Source organism: Ornithodoros turicata, chromosome 1 (genome assembly GCF_037126465.1).
Source record: "Ornithodoros turicata isolate Travis chromosome 1, ASM3712646v1, whole genome shotgun sequence".
In the NCBI taxonomy this organism is placed as follows: Eukaryota; Metazoa; Arthropoda; class Arachnida; order Ixodida; family Argasidae; genus Ornithodoros; species Ornithodoros turicata.
Window position 1 is genome coordinate 160,021,426 of NC_088201.1, and position 21,712 is coordinate 160,043,137.

Genomic DNA, 21,712 nt, shown 5'->3' on the forward strand with positions numbered 1-21,712 from the left:
CGAACGATGAAATGAGACGCACACATATATGAGAATCTCAGGTATCCCGTAGTGACAGACCGATCGTCGTTCTCTGAAACTACACTCCCTTTCACGGACATCTCCGCAAGACTCCTGCCATGAAGGCTATCCTGGTGATCGCTCTGATCGTTTGCCTCGTTGCAGGTATGTCCACGCCGAGTTTTACGTGCTATCCCCGTGCACTTCTCTGATTCTAGTTGTCTAATATGACAGCGTTGATGACGATAATGTCATGCGTTCGGTCCATGACTGTGGGCGTTGACTGCGCAGCCCATGGTATAGCCCAGTCATAGTATGTGGTAGAGTAGAACAGCACAGGCGGCACCGACTGTGTTGACTGGGTTTTTTCGTGGTGTTTTGCTCAGACCATGTAATGCGACTGTCAGCATAGTTTCCTACGAAGTCAGCAGAGACGCACTAGATCGTCGAACATGGTGCCTCATCGGAAGGCAGGTCACCCAGCAATAGAACGCCATGGCCAACACAATAACCGCAGTACGGAACAAACGTCGACAAGCGCGGTACCCGGACCAAAGCATTTTAGTGGGAAAGATGAGTGCGAATTTTCCATAGTTTACACAAACGCATAAGTAGTAAAGCCAAGTGATGGAAATCTCTCATAATCTCTTAGTTTCCCATACTGTGAAACTGCAAGCGTGGAAAGCATTGACAACGTAAAAATGTTATGAAGGAGTTTTACTGCATCGTACGCTATCGCTCTCTGCGTACGTGAGGGATAGCGTGGTGGTTCTGCGCACGCGTAAAACCTAAAGAGGGCTTCGCGCATTGCGCAGAACCACCGCGCTATCCCTTACGTATGCAAAGGCGATAGTCTGTACGGTGCACTAAAATTGACTACTGTTACTGACGTCCCTCGTGCGAAGTCAGACAAGTAAAGGTTACTTGCGTGCCGCTGCTTTTCGCTTTAACGTTGGTACTCTGTCGTTCTGCTTCAATATTCATGCAGCTGCCTGCAAATCAATACAATTGCCTGAATAATAGGTTTTACAAATTTCCCGTAGAGCGAAGATACACAGCGCGCTTCTCAAATGTGTGAGGAAAGGGCGCACCTTCTTTCTTGCCCTTCTCTACTCTCTTCTCCCCACGGTGCTTGGCGTAGTGAACAACGATTTCTCCCAGTGTAACAATCGCTCTCAATCTGCCCAGAATCATACGCGGCAATTCCACTACGGCAAGCCTGCCTGCTTCCACCAGAGACTGGACTGTGTAAGGCTCGCATCCCGAGGTACCACTACAGTCGGGCTGCTGGCACTTGCCAAGAGTTCATATACGGTGGTTGTGGTGGCAACGCAAACAACTTCAGGTCACTCAGGGAGTGTTTGGCTGCTTGCTCAGGTAAGTACAGCACCTGCCACCGATCGTCAATCACAATCACGACGTAATCAGCGCACATTTAACATGAACCAAGACACCAGTCCATCTAAGTCATTGTTATATTTGCACTGACGACGCATTTATTAAAGACAGCGACTACCCCGGTTCTCGGTATTACGTTAATGGCATACCGCGATGGAAGAGGACTCGGATGGAGAGACTTTCATTTCCATTTTGATTCATTTCATTGATTGAACTTCAATTGCCCAAAAATGCGCTGCAAAGTGTGAATTGAAGTGAACTAAAAGGACTGCGGCGAGCTGGTGAACGTTCATAGTGTAAAACAAACCTTGAGGAACACCCGGGATTGACCATACGATACAAAGCGCTCAAAACCTGCAATGAATATTTAATGATGACATCAAGAAAACTCACAAAGTTGCGGATCGCCCTCGGAAGGGATGTGGAGGGATTGCTGAGTCCTTCGTTGTCGTCTCGTTATTCTCTGGCTGTGTTCCTCAAGCTTTATGCATTATGGAGACTCGAATGAGCAAGGCAACGGGAATGCATTGATGGTGACAGTGATAGGGGTAGTCCTACTGAGAGCAGTTCAAAGGGACGGCCATGCCCGAAAGCCAGAGCCCGGCCTGGCCCGCGGGCCGAAATCGGGCCTCAAAGCCGTTTTTGACTGCGGACTCGGGACGGGCTTGGGTTCAGTCCGAGAGTTCTCGGGTCGCAGTCGGGCGAAGTTTTCGTGAGTCAGTTTTTCGCATTATATAATCCTCAACGTGCGTTTTGAAAACAAAGACACCATGGAGCTGGGTGCTCCCGCCGTCTTTCTTCTAAAACGCTGCAAGATAGGCGTCGATTTATTCTCGACTTCGCCATGCTGGGGATCTCGCCTGCGTCATGCACCGTGGACTAGAGTATTGCACGGGTTCGAACTTACCTGAAAGCCAGAGCCCGGCCCGTGGTCCGGACCAAGCCGGGTAAAGCTTCTTTTTTGTGCGCTTCGGCTGGGCTCGGGTTTGACCATTTTGGGCCAGGGTCGGGCCCGGGACCGGACATTGCCGGGCCCATATCGGTCTCGAGCCTGTGTTACCACTCTGTTAGATGGCCAAGGCCAAATTTCACAGCCTCATGCACTGGGCCGGGTATCCTCTCAATTTCTCGGGCTCGAGCCGGGCTTGGGCCGAGAAACTTGGGATCCTTGGGGCTTGGGCCGGGCCCGGGCGGGTAAATCAACGTAAGGACGAGTTCGGGTCGGGCCTGGGCCTAGAAATGCGTCCAGTGCAGTGCTCTACCGCGGACAGGCGTGATAGACTCCACGCCCGCATGTTGCTACAAGTACAAACAGTATGAAAAGCTGCGCTTGCGCTTTCCAAATATGTGCAGTTTACACTGATTGGTGTGTACAGTGTCCGCCCCATTGCACCTGCGATGCGGGCCTCGGCCGGACTTTCGGCATCCGGGTCGGACTTCGCTCGGGTAAGCCTCCGTGGCGTCGGATACGGACCGGGTCGGGCCGATAGATTGAGGCCGATGCAGTGCTCTTGTCATATTTAAACCCATTGCTCGCGGTAATTTGCGGTGCTGATTTGGGAAGTCCGGAGCACACACCCCATCTTCATTGCCCGCGCCATCGAATTTTCTGGACCACGTTGTCTCTGTCGCACGGCCCGTCTTAATGTAGCGCCACCAAGCGTGTAACGTAGCAACTTCGCAAACAGCATTCGATGAAATGCTCTTTGTTAAGATGAATAGCTAAAGCGAGCGTGCGAGTAATTTGAAACAAATGTGAGCAATTAAATTATTTTTTAGTTCCGTGTTAGCGCCACGAAGCAACTGCGGTTATGAGCGGCGTACAGACGTGGACAGATGGAGAGAGGACAGCAGGAAGCAGTGTGGGGGTGGCTAATGTGCGTCATGGGCCGACTTCAAGGGAACTGTGTCGAATTCACCTGAAAATCCAAGGAAGACCTCAGACAGCACAGTCCATCTTAGGATTCGAACGCATCAGCCCGCAGTCTTCAGCACCACCTTGGTTACCACAAACGATCGGGACGTCTTGACCAACCCGGCCATGCCGTCTGTACAAGTAGATGTGAGAACGAAGAATTGATGAGTGGCTAAAGTTCACTACCACGTGGGGCGCGCAACTTTTTGAATTCACTGAAAAATTCTACTGAGAATGCCACTTAGCAAAGACCTTCTTCAACCCCTTTGCATGTAGTCGAAGAAAATATCACGTTACCTAAATATGAAGCAGAAATACTTACATCCTGCTGAACCATTATATAACAAGAACCCAAATATCAGCGAGCACAGTAACAAACACGACACCCCAGTGTTCCGCAAACGTTTCTCCCAGGTTGTACGGCAATTCCCAAATGTCTGCAGCATTTCATATCGCCTGCGCGTATCAGTTGTCATGTAAAGTACGTCATTTTACATCGATGTAAACGTGCTTATTCTTTTTTCCTCTTTTAGGCACCAGAGGTTGAAGCGACAAACCCTCGTTCGTCAACCGAAGTTGCCAGGATTGCTGATTTTTGAGATGCAATAAACGAGTGAAACCTTAATCCATCCCTTTTGGGACAATGTTGTATCTAACTCAGTTTGGCGGTGCATAAGTTTTACTTGAGATATCAGTTGTCCTGTAAATAAAGTTAGTAGGGGATGACCTGGAATAACCTGATAATCGGGGAATGTTGAAACTGAGCCTGGTACGGTCAACACCAGTGACAAAAATATTTAAAGAACACCGAAACTACGGTTTATTATCGCTTTCGTACAAAGGACTGCGTTCCATTAGGTACAAAATTTATTTATTGTTTATTTATTTAAAATTTGTATTGAATTTGTAAAATTTATAATTATGGAAAATATTTTTGTACCGGATGAAATGCAGTTTACTGCATAAAAGCTTGTAGGACCTGTATGATAATAAACAATAGTTTGTGTTTTTTATCTTTTTATCATCAGCCGGTGTAAAGGTGAGTCCTCCAACACTTGTGGGGCGACATCGTACACGCGCCGCATTTAGGACAGCGGATAATTTTCACAATTGGAGTTATTTAACGTGCCGTGGAAATCGCAAGCGCACGTGTCTGAAAGCAATGTCACTGCTCCCATATTCCTACCGTGCTCAACTTCGATAATGAGCTTAGCCAGTCGATAAACGGCATCTTAACTGTGCAGTTCAATTTACGCAATTCAAAACACCCAATGAAGCCGTCCTTCGGCGGACAGACGTCACCTAGGAAGCTCGTCACGATATTCTGCAGTGACGTAGCGTGCCCTGGAGCAGAGTAGCGAACAACCACCAACTCTCACAGTCACCGGAAATTCGTCAGCTACAACCACGGCGTCCTCCCTAAGAATTCCGTCAAAACATTGCGTTGGGCTAGCTGACAACAGAGCGTGAGCAGGTCCACAGTCGAAGAGCTTCTCGTCTCTTCCTTATCCTGTGTTTTCTACCGCGCTATTTGGTCTTACATCTCGGAGCCAAGTCGCACCTTCGGATTTCCGCTATTCAGTATGTTTCTGTACTGCTCTGCAACGGGTCGCTCAACGCCAGTTCGACTTGACCTAAATTATCGGGCCACGGTCAGACACCTCACATCAGATGCAAAGCCTACGGGTTGTTGCAGAGATCCTCTCCAGCACTCGATTAATTGACGAACTCTAAAAAGACACCTTTCCATCATCATTACTTTCACCTCCCTTCCACAAGCGCAATGGGGCATTGTACAGCCCAAACGGCGATGAATGACCCACCACACTATCATCTCATTTGTGTGTGTGGACGTGGATAGAGAAGTTTATAAAGCCTTGGTGTGGACTGACGCTGCTTTACAACCTTCCAGGTCTGCAAACAACTTCCACGTCCTCACCGAATACCCCTCGGGGCATCATTGCAGATAGCCTTCTTCGTCGCCTTGGGGCTGCTAGAGCGGTTGAGACACCCCGAAGTGATTGAAACGGGGGCGTTGAACCACGTTCTGGAGGAAACCGGAGAACTCCCGGCTGAGCAGTGACGTGAAAGCGAAGCAGCTCGGCAGTTGCTCTGCTTGCCTGCACACCATAGCCGTTACCCTCTCCTGAGGAAAATCAGTGTCCGCCCCAAATGTGACTTTTATCGTATGGCGCGTGTGACACGCCCCAGCCTCATTGACTTCTTACATAAAGATTCAATGCGTGGTCTGTACCCAGTCGTCTGACGCGCGTTTCGGTGATTCTTCTGGACCTTCTGGAACCAGGAGACGAAATTGCACTTCACGTCCATCGAGAGCCCGCCTGCAAGCACGCAAGGTATACAGGGATCGTCCGCCGTCATGGCGACGGACGTAGCGATACATGCAAAAGAAGGAAGCAACCCACAGGCTAGTTAGTTAGTGGAGAATTCCACGTCATTGTGGGCTCGTGAGGAATGAGCAGCTCTCCCTTCTAGCAGACTGACGAATATGGCACTCCTGAAAGGTGACTGTAGGTGAGTATATAGACTATGGTCTATATGGTGACTATAGGTGACAAAAGTTGGTCCAACGCTCGCTCTGTGGATGCCGTTACATGCCTCTCGTAAGGACAGTGCATTAATTCACTGGACGCGATTCAATGTCGCTTTTATACTATAGTGGCGTTACCGTTTGCGGCAAGCCTCATTCCGTGAGTTATAGGACCTGGAAAATCCGAAACACATCCTTCGCCATTGCTCGCGCTACCAACCTTTTAGTATCACGCGGTATCTCGAACTTAAATTTCATCACGTTAGTCTATAAACTAAAATCGACTTTCGCACACTCACTACGCTCAGTTGCTTGTTACATCCTCAAGCCCATCCCACAAACGCTCTGCGCCATCAATACAATTGGCAACTTTGGACAACGAAGGGCTTCGACCCTCACTCTGAGGACCATTATATTTTTATCAATGACTAGAATGACGATGAATGATGCGTAGGCGATGTACACGAGTACACGATGAATCATGTGTACGCGAGGTCCCTTCTTCATTTTCCTCAACAAGGCTGATGTGTCTGGGGAACATGTAGGTATCAAGCCATTAAGGTGCTGGCCTCCTCGGCAGCGCCTCAACCCAAAACTTGCTTGATGCTTGATATAAATCGTACTAAACGCATACACCTATCTAAAACAACGTCTGTGATTCTACGGAACGATCTCTTTCTGCCATGCGAGTATATCTTTTCCGGGACCATTCTTTCTGGAACAGATTTTGTCCAGAACGCAGCACGGGAGATTATATACATGGTTGTTGTTAATCTCACATCGTTTCTTATTGAAACGTTGGCTGTGAAACGTGCTGTAGCACAATCCCCAGCGCTGCACTGCAGTGGCGGTCTAAGTTTCGGAATAAAAAACATAACGTAATTAAGAATCGAATGGCAGGACAGCTGTGAAAGACTGTTAGGATACATCAGTGTACTGGCACCTTACAAAATTGTGTGACGACAAACAACGATCAACGCTTGCAGCGCAATAAATACTCACAATCTCTGTTGCCTACCATTGTTTTCTATGGGCACACACGTCGCTTTAGGTCCCACCAACATGGGGGCCCAAATGCGTGCCTCTCCCCCACGAGCCCCTTTCCCATGCGCGATCCAGCCTTTACACATAGAGATCAGTGGCTGCGACGCTGGCGTCACGTGCTCAAGACGAAAAGTGGCATGTTCACATGAAAGCGCATGTGAAGAGTACCGCGGCGCATGTACCGGCTTCCCGCCGCCCGAAGCAGCTGTGGAGACGGTACCGAACAGCGACATTATGCGCCGTCCTAGGGAGTATATGTACCGAAGAAGATCTTTCTGCGAACCACAATCAACAGAGCGAACCATGCACTAGGGAAAAGCGTGGTCCAATAAACAGCTCTGTCGTTGTTGTTGATTTCATACCACTATAACTTGTATCATATCTGCCTAGTCTTTTGTCTTTTTCCTGGCAAACTGTGAAGGTCAGATCTCGCAGCCACTCGTGACAGGCTATACCTGGAACGCGCTCCCTGATATAGCGGTGCTTCAAGTGCGCCGGGGAATTGTATGAATATTGTTTCGTTTCTTCGTAATCAATTTCGTCAGGCACTCTGTGTTGGCCAAAAGTTTGAAACACTTGTATCTAAACTACGTTCCTATTGTTGCTTATCACGACTACAAGGACGGCGACACTTGAAAGCACATAACACTGATATGAGCGAATGATGAAATGAGACGCACACATATATGAGAATCTCAGGTATCCCGTAGTGACAGACCGATCGTCGTTCTCTGAAACTACACTCCCTTTCAAGGACATCTCCGCAAGACTCCTGCCATGAAGGCTATCCTGGTGATCGCTCTGATCGTTTGCCTGGTTGCAGGTATGTCCATGCCGAGTTTTACATGCTGTCCCCGGGCACTTCTCTGATTCTAGTTGTCTAATATGACAGCGTTGATGACGATAATGTCATGCGTTCGGTCCGTGACTGTGGGCATTGACTGCGCAGCCCATGGTAGTATGTGGTACAGTAGAACAGCACAGGCGGCACCGACTGTGGTGACTAGGTTTTTTCCCGGTGTTTCGCTCAGACCTTGTAATGCGACTGTCAGCATAGTTCCCTACGAAGTCAGCAGAGACGCACTACATCGACGAACATGGTGCTTCATCGGAAGGCAGGTCACCAAGAAATAGAACGCCATGGCCAACACAATAACCGCAGTACGGAACAAACGTCGATAAGCGCGGTACCCGCACCAAAGCATTTTAGTGTGAAAGATGAGTGCAAATTTCCCATAGTTTACACAAACGCATAACAAGTAAAGCCAATTATGGAAATCTCTCATAATCTCTTAGTTTCCCATATTGTGAAACTGGCAGCATGGAAAGCATTGGCCACGCAAAAATGTTATGAGGGAGTTTTACTGCATCGTACGCTAACGCTCTTTGCGTACGTCAGGGATAGCGTGCTGATTCTGCGCACGCGCAAAACCTAAAGAGGGTTTCGCGCATTGCGCAGAACCACAGCTCAATCCCTTACGTATGCAAAGGCCATAGCGTATACGATGAACTACAATCGACTACTGTTACTGACGTCCCTCGTGCGAAGTCAGACAAGTAAAGGTTACTAGCGTGTCGCTGTTTTTTGCTTTAACGTCGGTACTCTGACGCAGCCTGTGTGCAGCTGCCTGCAAATCAATGCAATTGCAAGAATAAGAGTTTTACAAATTTCTCAAATAGCGAAGATACACAGCGCGCTTCTCAAATGTGTGAAGAAAGGGCGCACATCCTTTCTTGCCCTTCTCTACTCTACTCTCCCCACGGTGCTTGGTGTACCGAACGACGATTTCTCCCAGTGTAACAATCGCTCTCAATCTGCCCAGAATCATACGCGGCAATTCTACAACGGCAAGCCTGCCTGCTTCCACCAGAACCTGGACGGTGTATGGCTTACATCCCAAGGTTCCACTACAGTCGGGCTGCTGGCACTTGCCGAGAGTTCATATACGGTGGTTGTGGTGGCAACAGAAACAACTTCAGGTCGTTCAACGAGTGTATCGCTGCCTGTTCGAGTGAGTACTGCACCTGCCACCGATCGTCAATGACAATCATGATGTATTCAGCGCACATATAACATGGAGCGAAATAGACAGAGCTCAGCGTTGCCCCCGGCTGTCTAAGTCATTGTTATGTTTGCACTGACGACGCCATGATTCATAGACACCGACTATCCCGGTTCTCGGTATTGCGTCAGAGGCATATCGGGATGGAACAAGACTCAAATGGAGATAATTTCATTTTCATTTTAATTCATTTCATTTACTAAACTTGAATTGCATAAAACGCGCTGCAAAGTGTGAATTGAAGTGAACTGAAACGATTGCGGCCAGCTGGTGAACGTTCATAGTGCAGAACAAACCTTGAGGAACACCCGGGAATGACCAGACGATACAATGCGCTCAAAACCTGCAATGAATATTTAATGAGGACACCAAGAAAACTCACAAAGTTGCGCATTACCCTCGGAAGGCATGTTGAGGGATTGCTGAGTCCTTCGTTGTCGTCTCGTCATTCCCCGGCTGTGTTGCTCAAGCTTTATTATGCACTATGAAGACTCCAATGAGCAAGGCAACGGGAATGCATTGTAGGTGACGATGATAGGGGTAGTCGTACTTAGAGCGCTACAAAGGGACGGCCATGCACGAAAGCCAGAGCCCGGCCCGGCCCGCTGCCGAAAACGGGCCTCAAAGCCGCTTTGACTGCGGGCTCGGGTCGGGCTTGGGTTCAGTCCGAGTGTTCTCGGGTCGCAGTCGGGCCGAGCTTTTGTGAGTCAGTCTTTCACATTATATAATACTCAACATACGTTTTGAAAACAAAGAAACCATGGAGCTGGGTGCTCCCGCCGTCTTTCTTCTAAAACGCTACAACGTAGACGTCAACTTATTCTCGACTTCGCCATGCTGTGGATCTCGCCTGCGTCATGCACCCTGGACTAGAGCACTGCATTTGCTCGGGCATACCCGAAAACCCGAGCCCGGCCAGGCCCGGCCCGTGGGCAGGACCGTGCTGGGTAAAGCTTCTTCTTTGTGGGCTTGAGCTGGGCTCGGGTTTGACCATTATGGGCCGGCCCGTACATAGCCGGGCTTATGTCGGTCTCGAGCCTGTGCTACCACTGTGCTAGATAGCCACGGCCTTTTTACACTTTTACAGCCTGATACACTGGGCCGGGTATCCTACCAATTTCTCGGGCTCCAGCAGGGCTTGGGCCGAGAAACTCGGGATCCTTCGGGCTTGGGCCGGGCTCGGGCGGGTAAATCAAGGAAAGGCCGGGTTCGGACCGGGCCTGGGCCTAAAAATGCGGCCAGTCCGTGGACAGGCGCGTTAGACTCGGCGCCCGCGTGTTGCTACAAGTACAAACCGCATCAAAAGCTGCGCTTGCGCGTTCCAAGTATGTGCAGTTTACGCTGTTTGGTGTGTACATTGTCCGCCCCATTGCAACTGCGATGCTGCCTCGGCCGGACTTACGGCGTCCGGGTCGGGCTCCGGTCGGATAAGCCTCCGTGGCGTCGGGTACGGGCCGGGTCGGACCGATAGATTGAGGCCCGTGCAGTGCTGTAGTCGTATTTAAACTCATTGCTCGAGGTAATTTGCGGTGCTGATTTGGGAAGTCCGGAGCACGCTTCCCATCTCCATTGCCCGCGCTATCGAATTTTCTGGACCACGCTGCCTCTGTCGCACGGCCAGTCTTAGTGTAGCGCCACCAAGCTTGTAACGTAGCAACTTCTCAAACAGCATTCGATGCAATGCTCTTTGTTAAGATGAATAGCTAAAGGGGAACGTGCGAGTAATTTGAAACAAATGTGAGCAATTAAATGATATTTTAGTTCCGTGTTAGCGCCGCGAAGCAACTGTGGAAATGGGCGGCGTACAGACTTGGACAGATGGAGAGAGGACAGCGGGAAGGAGGGGGGGGGGCTAATGCGCGTCATGAGCCGACTTCAATGGAACTGTGCCGAGTTCACCTGGAACGTATTCGGAAAATCCAGGGAAGACCTCAGACAGCACCGTCCGTCTTAGGATTCGAACGCATCACCCTGCAGTCTTCAGCACGACCTTGGTTACCACCAACGATCGGGACGCCTTGACCAACCCGGCCATGCCGCTTGTACAATTAGATGTGAGAACTAAGAATTGATGAGTGGCTAAAGTTCGGTATCACGTGGGTCGCGCAACTTTTTGAATTCACTGAAAAATTATACTAAGAATGCCACTTAGCAAAGACCTTCTTCAACCCTTTTGCATGTAGTCGAATAAAATATCACGATACAGCAGAAATACTTACCAGAAATACTTACATCCTGTTGCACCATTGTATAACAATAATTTTAAAAAAATCATTGAACAGAGCAACAAATACGACACCACAGTGTTCCGTGAACTTTTGTCCCAAGCTGTACTGCAACTCCATAATGTCTGCAGCATTTCATATCGGCTGCGCATATCAGTTGTCATGTAACGTACGTCATTTTGCACGATGTAAACGTGCTTATTCTTTTTTCCTCTTTCAGGCACCAGAGGGTGAAGTGAGTTGCCAAGCGAAGTGGCCAGGATTGCTGCTTTTTGAGATGCAATAAACGAGTGAAACCTCAATCCATCCCTTTGAGGACAATGTTGTATCTAACTAAGTTTGCTGGTGCATAATTTTAAGTCTACTGCTTCGGATACCAGTCGACGTGTAAATAAAGTTTCCATTGGAATTTCAGTTGTGGTGTCTTTTCTCAACTGACTTTTCGGCGCGGGGGGGGGGGGGGGGTGCATAAGTACTTAGTTTGTTTTCCTCTTGATCATGGAGGCTTTAAACGGGCAACGGAATGACATTTAGGGAATGACCTGGGATAACCTGATAATCGGGGAATGTTGAAACTGAGCCTGGTACGGTCAACGCAAGTGACAAAAAGATTTAAAGAATACCGAAACTACGGTTTATTATCGTTCAAGTTTTCATACAGAGGACTGCATTCCATTAGCTAGAAAATGTATTTATTGTTTATGTATTTATAATTTCTATTGAATCTGTAAAATTTATAATTATGGAAAATATTTTTGTACCCGATGAAATGTAGTCCACTGCGTGAAAGCTTGTAGGATCTGTATGATAATAAACAATAGTTTCAGTGCTTTTTATCTTTTTATCATCAGCCGATGTAAAGGTGAGTCCTCCAACACTTGTGGGGCGACATCGTACACGCGCCGCAGTTAGGACAGCGGCTAATTTTCACAACTGGAGTTATTTAGCGTGCGGCGGAAATCGCAAGCGCAATTGTCTGAAAGCAATGTCACCGCTCCCATATTGCTACCGTGCTCGACTTCGATCATGAGCTCAGCCAGTCGATAAACGGCATCTTGCAACTGTGCAGTTCAATTTACGCAATTCAAAACACCCAATGAAGCCGTCCTTCGGAGGACAGACGTCACCTAGGAAGCTCGTCACGATATTCTGCAGTGACGTAGCGTGCCCTGGAGCAGAGTAGCGAACAACCATGAACTCTCACAGGTCACCGGAAATTCGTCAGCTACAACCACTGCGTCCTCCCAAAGAATTCCATCAAAACATCGCTCAGCGCCAGTTCGACTTTGCCTAAATTATCGGGCCACGGTCAGACACCTCACATCAGATGCAAGGCCTACGGGTTGTTGCAGAGATCCTCTCCAGCACTCGATTAATTGACGAACTCTAAATGGACACCTTTCCATCATCATCACTTTCACCTCCCTTCCACAAGCGCAATGGGGCATTGTACCGCCCAAACGGCGATGAATGACCCAGCACATCTCATTTGTGTGTGTGTAGCAGTGTTGCGGATTTGAATCCACGGATTTGATTTAAATCCGGATTTAAATCCACCGGAGGGCTGGCGGATTTGATTTGCGATTTGATTTGAGCAAAAAAATATGGGCAGGATTTGGATTTGGATTGAATCGTATTTTCCACTAATGATTTGGATTTGGATTCAATCCCATATTCCATGTATGATTTGGATTTGGATTCAATCGCATTTTCCACGAATGATTTGGATTTGGATTGAATCGCCCCCTTTTCAGCGGATTTGCGCGTAGATTTTGCCAAGCTCCCTCACAAGATGCATGGATTTGAAATTGAGCGAAGCGCCGTTTCGCATTCTAAGCGAATTGATGTGACCGGCGGAGTGGCCAGCTGTCGGCTACGCGCCGGCGAGGACAGCCGTCTGAGCCAACGGGGAATTAAATGACGGAGGACGAGTTCTTTTCGTGAGGAGGAATCTAATGCTATCACACTGCAGGCCGACGCAGCTCTGCGCTCGGGCAATGCTCGGGACTGCCTAGCTCTGGGGGAAGTACACATGCGCTCCAAAACGCGACTGGTGTTAGCATCCAGCTAATCGTACGGCGGCTGGTCGCGCGTGAAATACAACATTCACATTCAACGATCCCAACGATCCGCATTGGCTGCGCGTCTTCAACCTTCAAGAGGGATCACGCTCGGCATGCATGTTGCCCGCGCGGGCGTGCGAACGCTAGAGGTGACACAGTGAGGTCGCCTTCTGTCCACTCTTGGGTAGTTCCATTTTAAATCGACAAGGGTGGGAAATTGACAATTTTTAATTTCCATGAAAAAAAAATATGTTAGATAGCATCTCGATTGATGACAAATGCAACAATTTCGAGCTCCATCCGATGAACCGTTTCCGATATGGAGAGGCGGAAGGTTGCGGCGGCGAATGTTGGTTCGAATTTTTTCCCAACTTTGACCTCATAGCAACGCGCTTCTTGTTTTACCACATCCTTCAAATTTGGCTGATAAAAACCATAGGTTCAAGACAGCACGCGGAAAAAGTCCCGTGACTCCTACTTTAAAGGGGTGCTACGAAAAAATTCCCGAACACAGAGCTTCCGGCGAAAAATGTACGATTTCGAACTTTTATTGTTCATAAGCGGGTACACGCATTCCCTTGAAGGTAGATTCATTAGAACCGCTAACTCATTCTTTATCGAATGGTATAGATATCATTTATAGAGCTCCTGTGGTAGAGCGAGCAGACGGCTGTAAGTAGAAGCAACTCGCCAAATTGCTCCCCCAATCGCCCCCCCAAAACGTCAGTTTATACATTGAATTTCCCTCTCCCCCCTCCCCCACTACGCGCCCCGAAAAAAAAACCACCCCCTCCCCAAACCGAGCGTCTGGATCCGCCCCTGACACAGGCTGATACGTGGTGACTGATAGTCTGGTACACGCCGAGCAGGCGTAACCGAAAATGTCTTTCTAAACTCAAAAATTTATGTCCTAAAACATGAATAAAATTTCGGCCACCGGATTGATAGGTTTGTCCTTTCTATCCTCGTCAATCAGACGAAATTTATTGCTCTTTGTGCCACGTCACGCTGTTATTTAAGCGTTGTTTAGTGAATACGTGCAGTATTAGTAATTTGTAGACACGGTTATAGGTCTAGTAATGCTACTGCACGAATTTCGGCTCCCGGATTTGTCAAAAGATTCGATAAATCCGGATTTAAAAGCGGATTTGATTTAGGCCCGGAAAAATAAATCCGGATTTAAAAGGATTTGATTTAACGTGTCATAATTAAATCCGGACTTGATTTGGATTTGATTTACTACCTTCAGAAAAAAATGCGGATTTGATTTAAATCCGATTTGAGCGGCCAAATCCGCAACACTGGTGTGTAGACCTGGATAGAGAAGTTTATAAAGCATTGGTGTGGACGACGCTGCTTTACAACCTTCCAAGTCTGCAAACAACATCCACGTCCTCACCGAATACCCTTCGGGGCATCTTTGCAGATAGCCTTCTTCGTCGCCTTGGGGCTGCTAAGGCGGTTGAGACACCCCGAAGTGATTGAAACGCGTTGAACCACGTTCTGGAGGAAACCGCAGAACTCCCGATTGAGGTGCTATGTGAAAGAGAAGCAGCTGGGCGGTTGCTCTGCTTGCCTGCACACCATAGCCGTTACCCTCTCCTGAGGAAAATATGTGTCCGCCCATCTGTGCACGCTCCAGCCTCATTGACTTCTTACGTAAAGATGCAATGCGTGGATCCAGTCGTCTGTCGCGCGTTTCCGTGATTCTTCTGGACCTTCTGGAACCAGGAGACGAAATTCCCCCTCACATCCATCGAGAGCCCGCCTGGAAGCACGCAAGGTATACAGGGATCGTCCGCCGTCATGGCGACGGACGTAGCGATAGCACATGCAAAAGAAGGAAGCAACCCACAGGCTAGTTAGTTAGTGGAGAATTCCACGTCATTGTGGGCTCGTGAGGAATGAGCAGCTCTCCCTTCTAGCAGACGGATGAATATTGCACTCCTGAAAGGTGACTATATAGACTATGGTCTATATGGTGACTATAGGTGACAAGATTTGGTTCAACGCTCGCTCTGTGGATGCCGTTACATGCCTCTCGTAAGGATAGTGCATTAATTCACTGGACGCGATTCAATGTCGCTTTTACAGCTCAGTGGCGTTACCGTTTGCTGCAAGCGTCATTCCGTGATTTATAGGACCTGGAAAATCCGAAACACATCCTTCGCTATTGCCCGCGCTACCAACCTTTTAGGATCCCGCGGTGTCTCGAACTTAAACTTCATCACGTTAGTCTATAAATTAAAATCGGCTTTCGCACTCTCACTACGCTCAGTTGCTTGTTACATGGTCAAGCCCATCCCACAAACGCTCTGCTCTATAAATACAATTGACAACTTTGGACAACGAAGGGCTTCGGCCCTCACTCTGAGGGCCATTATATTTTTATCAATGGCTAGAATGACGATGAATGATGCGTACACGATGTACACAAGTACACGATGAATGATGCGTACGCGAGATCCCTTCTTCCTTTTCCTTAACAAGGACGATCTGTCTGGGGAACATGTAGTTATCAAGCCATCAAGGTGCTGGCCTCCTCGGCAGCGCCTCAACCCAAAACCTTTGAATTAATAGAGAGACACGTAGTCAACTCACACACCAAGACTTCTATGAGGAGTCCGCGTCAAAGTGAAGAGGATTTTGCTTTTCATCAAAGTGTATGAACGTCACCCAGGAATGACAAGACGTCACGTTTCTATCTCAAGTACTTCCGTTTGGACAATTACATAAACGCCACACTTACGCCCTCTATTAGTCATTGATAGCCAGGCCATGGTATATCTAAAGAGGTAGTGCAACTCCCATAGGCCCCTGTGTCTTCAGAATGATGCCATGATAGAGACGGTCAGCGCCATCCATCCGTTGCGCGGACTACTACGATTGTAAATAAATGGCGTCAGAGGTGACGTGAGCAGTATGAATAATAAGTAGTGCATAATTGGCCATGGCACGTTTTCGTTCGCGCACTTCGTTTGCGTTGTATTCCTTTTTCCTCACCCTTGCAGCAGTACCAGACGAGAACACAGAAAAAATAAATCGTATCAGGTTTAATGAAACATATCAATTCGAAATACATGTAGTTATCACATATCTTGACAACTCTAAACAGAAGGGCACCGTGATATCACACAGAAACGAGGAAGGTTCACTTAAGGTCCATTTCTCACCTAGAGCAATACGCACACGCAGTAACTAGACGTTTGTATTTATTCAATGAGTGGTCATTGCAACAAAACATGACATCGTTGGTGCACAGCTGATTCCTGCTAACACTCACGCTATCACGGCCGCTCGTCGCATGAAATTTTTTTTCGCGGGGCCAGCAACAGGGGATGCATTGTATTCATCAGTTCACACGTGTTAATCTTGGCCTACAGCTCCGAGATGTCAACGTCGCTACCTGTTTAACCCAAAAAGTATACGAACTCCGCATTACAATGCACGGACACACAGCACGGAGACACAGATGCACGGATAAACACGCCCACTGTGACACATGCGCAAAGGAGCAGGATACGGAAACGTACTCGGGTGGTAGATGATTTCGTATATGTGCACGAGTGGGGCAACAGAAAGTTTTTTTCTACATTGAAATTATGAATAACCTATTAGTACACGCACAACCCATGCCAACGTTCTAAAGTTTTTGTGTTTACGATCGTACATCTACTGTCAACACCCAGGACCGCTCGCGCCTCATGATGGTAGCTTTGCCGATGGGTCTGATTTAGTATTTTCGCTTGTTTTCGCTACCAGGCCACCAGAATCATTTTCAGAATGCCATTTTACTTTCATGTTTCTCGTAAAGATTTTCACATTCTTAGCATTAATTAAATTATGAAATACAGCACTTTAAGTGTGACTTACCTTATCATTATGGGCAACCTCACAATACCATCTATTATTTCGAGTAGTATTAATGTCAATAAATGTACCAGAGCAGGAATGGCTGGTATCTTGAATACACCAAACACTAAAACAAACTATGGCAAATTTTCATTAACGTCATATGACACACGCTCATACAATCAGTTACCTTTAGAAATGAAACGCATGAAGCACTTAACTCCCTTTAAACGGAGACTTCTGAAGAAAATCGGTTGCAGGCTTCTGTTACTGTTACGATTATTGACATGTTTCGAACGCAGTTACGGAATATCTCGGCTGAAAAAACGGCGCAAACGTCACAAAAATTGTTTTTGAAACGTGAGGAGCGGTCGCTCTGAACCGCAGCTGGAAGGATGTATTGCAAGCAACACTCGGGAGCCATCCGGCATCACTGGCTGTGCGTCCGCTTCATCCGCCCTGCATTCCTGCATCCGCTGTGTGCATTCAACGCCCCTTCCTCGCTTTCCCATTTTTTTCTTTGTTCTAATAAATATATTCCCCCTCGTAGCTTTCTCTTTTTTTGCGTGTGCAACAACGCGTGGTAACAGAGGTAGTGCGAGGTGTTGCATCAAAACTTGCGGCAACAAGTTGACTTCTACGCCGGGTGTTGCTTATTTTCGCTTCCCATGCGATGAAAAGTGCGTCGCCGTGGGGGGGAGGCAGCGCTCCGAAAGACTGGAACGAGTGGAATGACTCGACACAGAGTAGAAGATGTTCCGCCCATTTCGAATCTGAGATGTTCGGCATCGGAACACGTCTCATGCACGAGCTAGGAATCCTCCGAGAACGCAAAGCGTCGCCGAACCACGCTATTCCTGCGCTGTTTCCGGATGTTCCTATAGCAACTCAACGGCGCGTACGCAAAAAGAGGGAGGAATGCAATATACAAGATGACGCTGATATTAGCTCCTTTGGTAAGCCGCAGAAGTCTGACAGAAAAAAAAATGCAGATTGTAGATGAGGCTCTGAAGGAAGACTCGTCATACTCGTCATATAGCGAACATGCCATGCAACACGGAGGTTGCTATTCGCATACACGTGGGACTCTGAAGAAACTTCGTCACACTCCTCCGAGTCAGAAGAAAAAGACACAGGCTTGTTATCGGCTGAACCCATGACGGAATACTGTTCCTAACCGCTATGACTGGCCGCGACACACGCGTACTTTTGCTGATTTTACCCACCCGGTGACGTCATGCGTCGGTTTCGTGCGGGCACTCTGGGAAAGGGCAGTTTTTACCGTTTCCTCCCTCGACTGTGGTTTTGGTTTAGCTTAACTGATATTCCCGATTAATACATTGCGTAAGAGGGAAACCATCGCAATATCTGGTATTTGGGGGTCAACATGTACAAAAGCGTCCTGCATTTTTTTTTTCAAAGATCGTTTCGAAGTCTCCCTTTAAGAAAACCAGTAAGGCGTCACTTACTTACTTCTGGTCTTACCAATTTCTCGTCACCAATATTAACACTGGATTATAAAATACATCGCACATGAAACATGTAACCTTCCTTGTTATCAATTATTGGGAGGAGCATTTAACCTGGAATTCTTCCCTCTGGCTCCTCCATCTTTGCATAGCACTCTCTATTATATTAATATTCTGATATAATAAAACTGGAACTTGATATAGAATCATACGATAATTATTTTTGGAGGTCATCTTCGCAAGCAATTACTACAGTGCCAGCTACTAGAAATAACCTGCACAAAAGGATGGTTGGACGCCCTTTCCAGTGCTGGCTATTCCGCTCCGGAGTGCTTGATATGTTGATAAGTAAATTAACAAATATATCAAGAAATTGGAGTGCTTCATTCCTTTGTATACGTAGTGTTTTTCAATACCAACCGAATGAACTGTGTATACTCATTTGCATTCATCGCCCAAGTGTTTACCGATCTAAGTTCTTACCTAGGGTCGAATGTTCCTCAAGTTGAACAACAATGGGCACCGGAAACAATGAACGAATTTTAATCGTTTATTCCTCATAAACTGCGTCACGTGCAAGAAAAAAATCGTGTACTCTAACATAGAGAACGTTCCTTCATTGGGGCTATATGTTTGTTTGCAAATAAAAAGAAAAGGGCAAGGAGGGGAGGGAGAGGGGAGGAGAGGAGGGCTACTTGTCACGTTGAATACAGCTCGCTGGTTGGTGGAAGCTACAAGGTCATGCTGAAAACTGGGAGGTGGTGGAGGATTTTCCCCTGGGTTCCCGCTCTCCAGAGGTGAATCAACTATTGTCATAGTCACGATTTGTTTGTTGATGTTCTTGTTCCTTGGGTCTTCAGACAGACCTTCCAGAGTCGGATATCAGTACCGTTCCCTATGAAGAACCTTGGTGCATGCTAACGCTTGTCTTCCACTTCCTTCCTGCACGTCCTTCCTGGCCCCCTCCCTTCCACTCAAACTTTCCTCGTATGTACAAAGCTTCTAGCCATGGCTGTCTGGTTTTGCTGACACACAATAAAAATTTTCCTTCGCTGGAACACTCTCTTATGATCCCTCATTCGCCGTCCAACGACGGATCAGCTCTGCCGCGTTCTCTCGATTCAAGTCATTTCCACAATGCACTTGAGCGGCTGTTCTGCCCTCTCCATCTTCAGCGTGGATATTCGAATGAGGAAGCAGTAATTTCATTTCATCCACAGAGCCAACTTTAGCAGATCGATGCAAGGCGGTTAAGCCCTCTTCGTCCGTGGACGAGGCGTCGAAGAGGAAAAGCAAGTGTTTCAGGACAACTAGTCTTCTGTGAGGGTTCCACCGTAAGAGGCTCACAACTGGGTTCCCTCCATGGCTGTAATTCAAATAAGGTAGTAATGCTTGAAAAGAGCGCGCTTCACTAATCGCTTTGGATACCATCTGGCACAGCTTTTCGGGATAGTAGTAAAGGCTGACCGCCAAGGAACTAGCAGGACCGAGTGTCCACTTTAATAGTGTACGATCCAGATCCGCACCCTGGGTAGGGAGATAAGACATAACGCCAGGATCGTAGATAGACGCGTGAGGGAGAAGCAAGTTTATGATATCAGGCTGATTCGTCCCATACGCGCATCGCAATACTGCAACACCCCTTCTATCCGCGCGATTCGTCCGTGATCGAAGAAGCAACACCTTTGCGTACTCCGCCTTTCGTGCAGAAACAATCTTGCGCAGAGGAGTTTCTCCACGGTTGTTTGGGATGTCTACATGAAGATGGATGCAAAGAAACTTCAATATCGCTAGCCGACTCATTTTCCTTTCGTGGGGCAACTCCCTGTATAAATTTCCTTCAAGTCTGTAACTGAGCGTTATGTGGCCATCTGCGTCCGTGACTCGACTATCGCAGTAAGCAAGGAGGAGTTGCAGAGCATTCAACGATTCCGCAAAGAATAGGAGAGTCTCCTCGTGTTCATCCCTTATTGTATCAACATCTACAAGATGGAGATTGATGCCCAGTTGAGAGTCAGTACTCTTCCTGCAGAAATTGCTCAGAATAAAGTCTAACAAGGCACAAAGGTTGAGTCTCACGGCTTCGTACAACGCAGATTTCTTGAGGTCCTTCTCCTTCATGACGTTTTCGCGAATCACTCGGGCATTCTTCGCTCGTTCCCATATTTCGATCACAGAACTTGTTCACTAAATGCCAGTGACGGAGACTGTCCGCGTACATGAAGGGCGTCACGCCAAAGATATCTTTCGGTTTCAGCAGGTCGTCCACAAGGTAGACCTTCAACATGGAGCTGTGTGCACGAATGGCAATGTAGTGTAGTGGAATACGATCGAATTCATCGCGGGTGTACATGCTTTCTTCCGTGATGCAACTTCCAGCAGAAGCCCCTGCCGTAACTATGGCGAAATGGACGGGTGAAGATTCCGCAGCAAAACTATCGAGGAATAGCATAAGCAGCCTGTAATCGTCCTTTCCGTACATTCGTGACACTGATGCCGTCAGGCTCGGATTATCACTGCCAACGTGCTTTATCTTGCGGAACAGAAAATGGGCGGCAAAGTATTCAGCGAACGTCTTGTGGATGAATCCTGGAATTCCATCGCAAAGTCCATCGACAAGGCCGTGCCCAATGACACTATCAGCGACGTCTTTCATAAGATCTCCCTTTGACTTGAGCTCCTTGAGTTCCTCTTCTGTGAGCACCTCCCTTATTTCGTCCTCAATGATGACACTCGCTCCCAGAAGGCCAAGCTTACCGTAAAACTCTTTTTTCCTCTTTCTCCTCTCATATTCAGCAGCTAGAGTCGGAGGGTCTGACTCCATCAGAAGCTTTTCTTTTGTGTACACATTGTACTTGTAATCAGCGAACGTCTTGTAACAACAACAACAACTTTATTTTCGGCCTAGGAGAGTGGGGAGTTTCATCGCAACAGGCGATACTCTACCCCAGTGCTTGGTGGAATGGGGGGAATAAAATAACGAGCCCCTTTACAATAACGATCGAAGTCCGATGGTGTCCAGAAATGTCAGAAGAGCTTTGAGCGCAGAGCGTTGCTGGGCTGGATTGGGCCAGGGACCAAGCAATTTCGGTAGGGAGAAAGGGCGAGAGTCCAGCTGACGAAGAGACTCGG

At 47.7% G+C, this 21,712-nt stretch overlaps 2 protein-coding genes across 2 annotated transcripts; both read left to right on the top strand.

The window, feature by feature from the left end:
- On the top strand, positions 1-3,938 carry LOC135378713 (kunitz-type serine protease inhibitor 2-like). The gene is made up of 3 exons (XM_064611803.1): positions 1-165; positions 1,189-1,377; positions 3,847-3,938. Exons 1-3 carry the CDS (start codon positions 120-122, stop codon positions 3,858-3,860), a joined length of 249 nt encoding a protein of 82 aa, XP_064467873.1. The 5' UTR covers positions 1-119; the 3' UTR covers positions 3,861-3,938.
- A 3,633-nt stretch (positions 3,939-7,571) lies between these two features.
- Positions 7,572-11,610, top strand: LOC135371941 (PI-actitoxin-Aeq3b-like). The gene is made up of 3 exons (XM_064605760.1): positions 7,572-7,731; positions 8,732-8,920; positions 11,417-11,610. Exons 1-3 carry the CDS (start codon positions 7,686-7,688, stop codon positions 11,428-11,430), a joined length of 249 nt encoding a protein of 82 aa, XP_064461830.1. The 5' UTR covers positions 7,572-7,685; the 3' UTR covers positions 11,431-11,610.
- Positions 11,611-21,712: the final 10,102 nt, after the last annotated feature.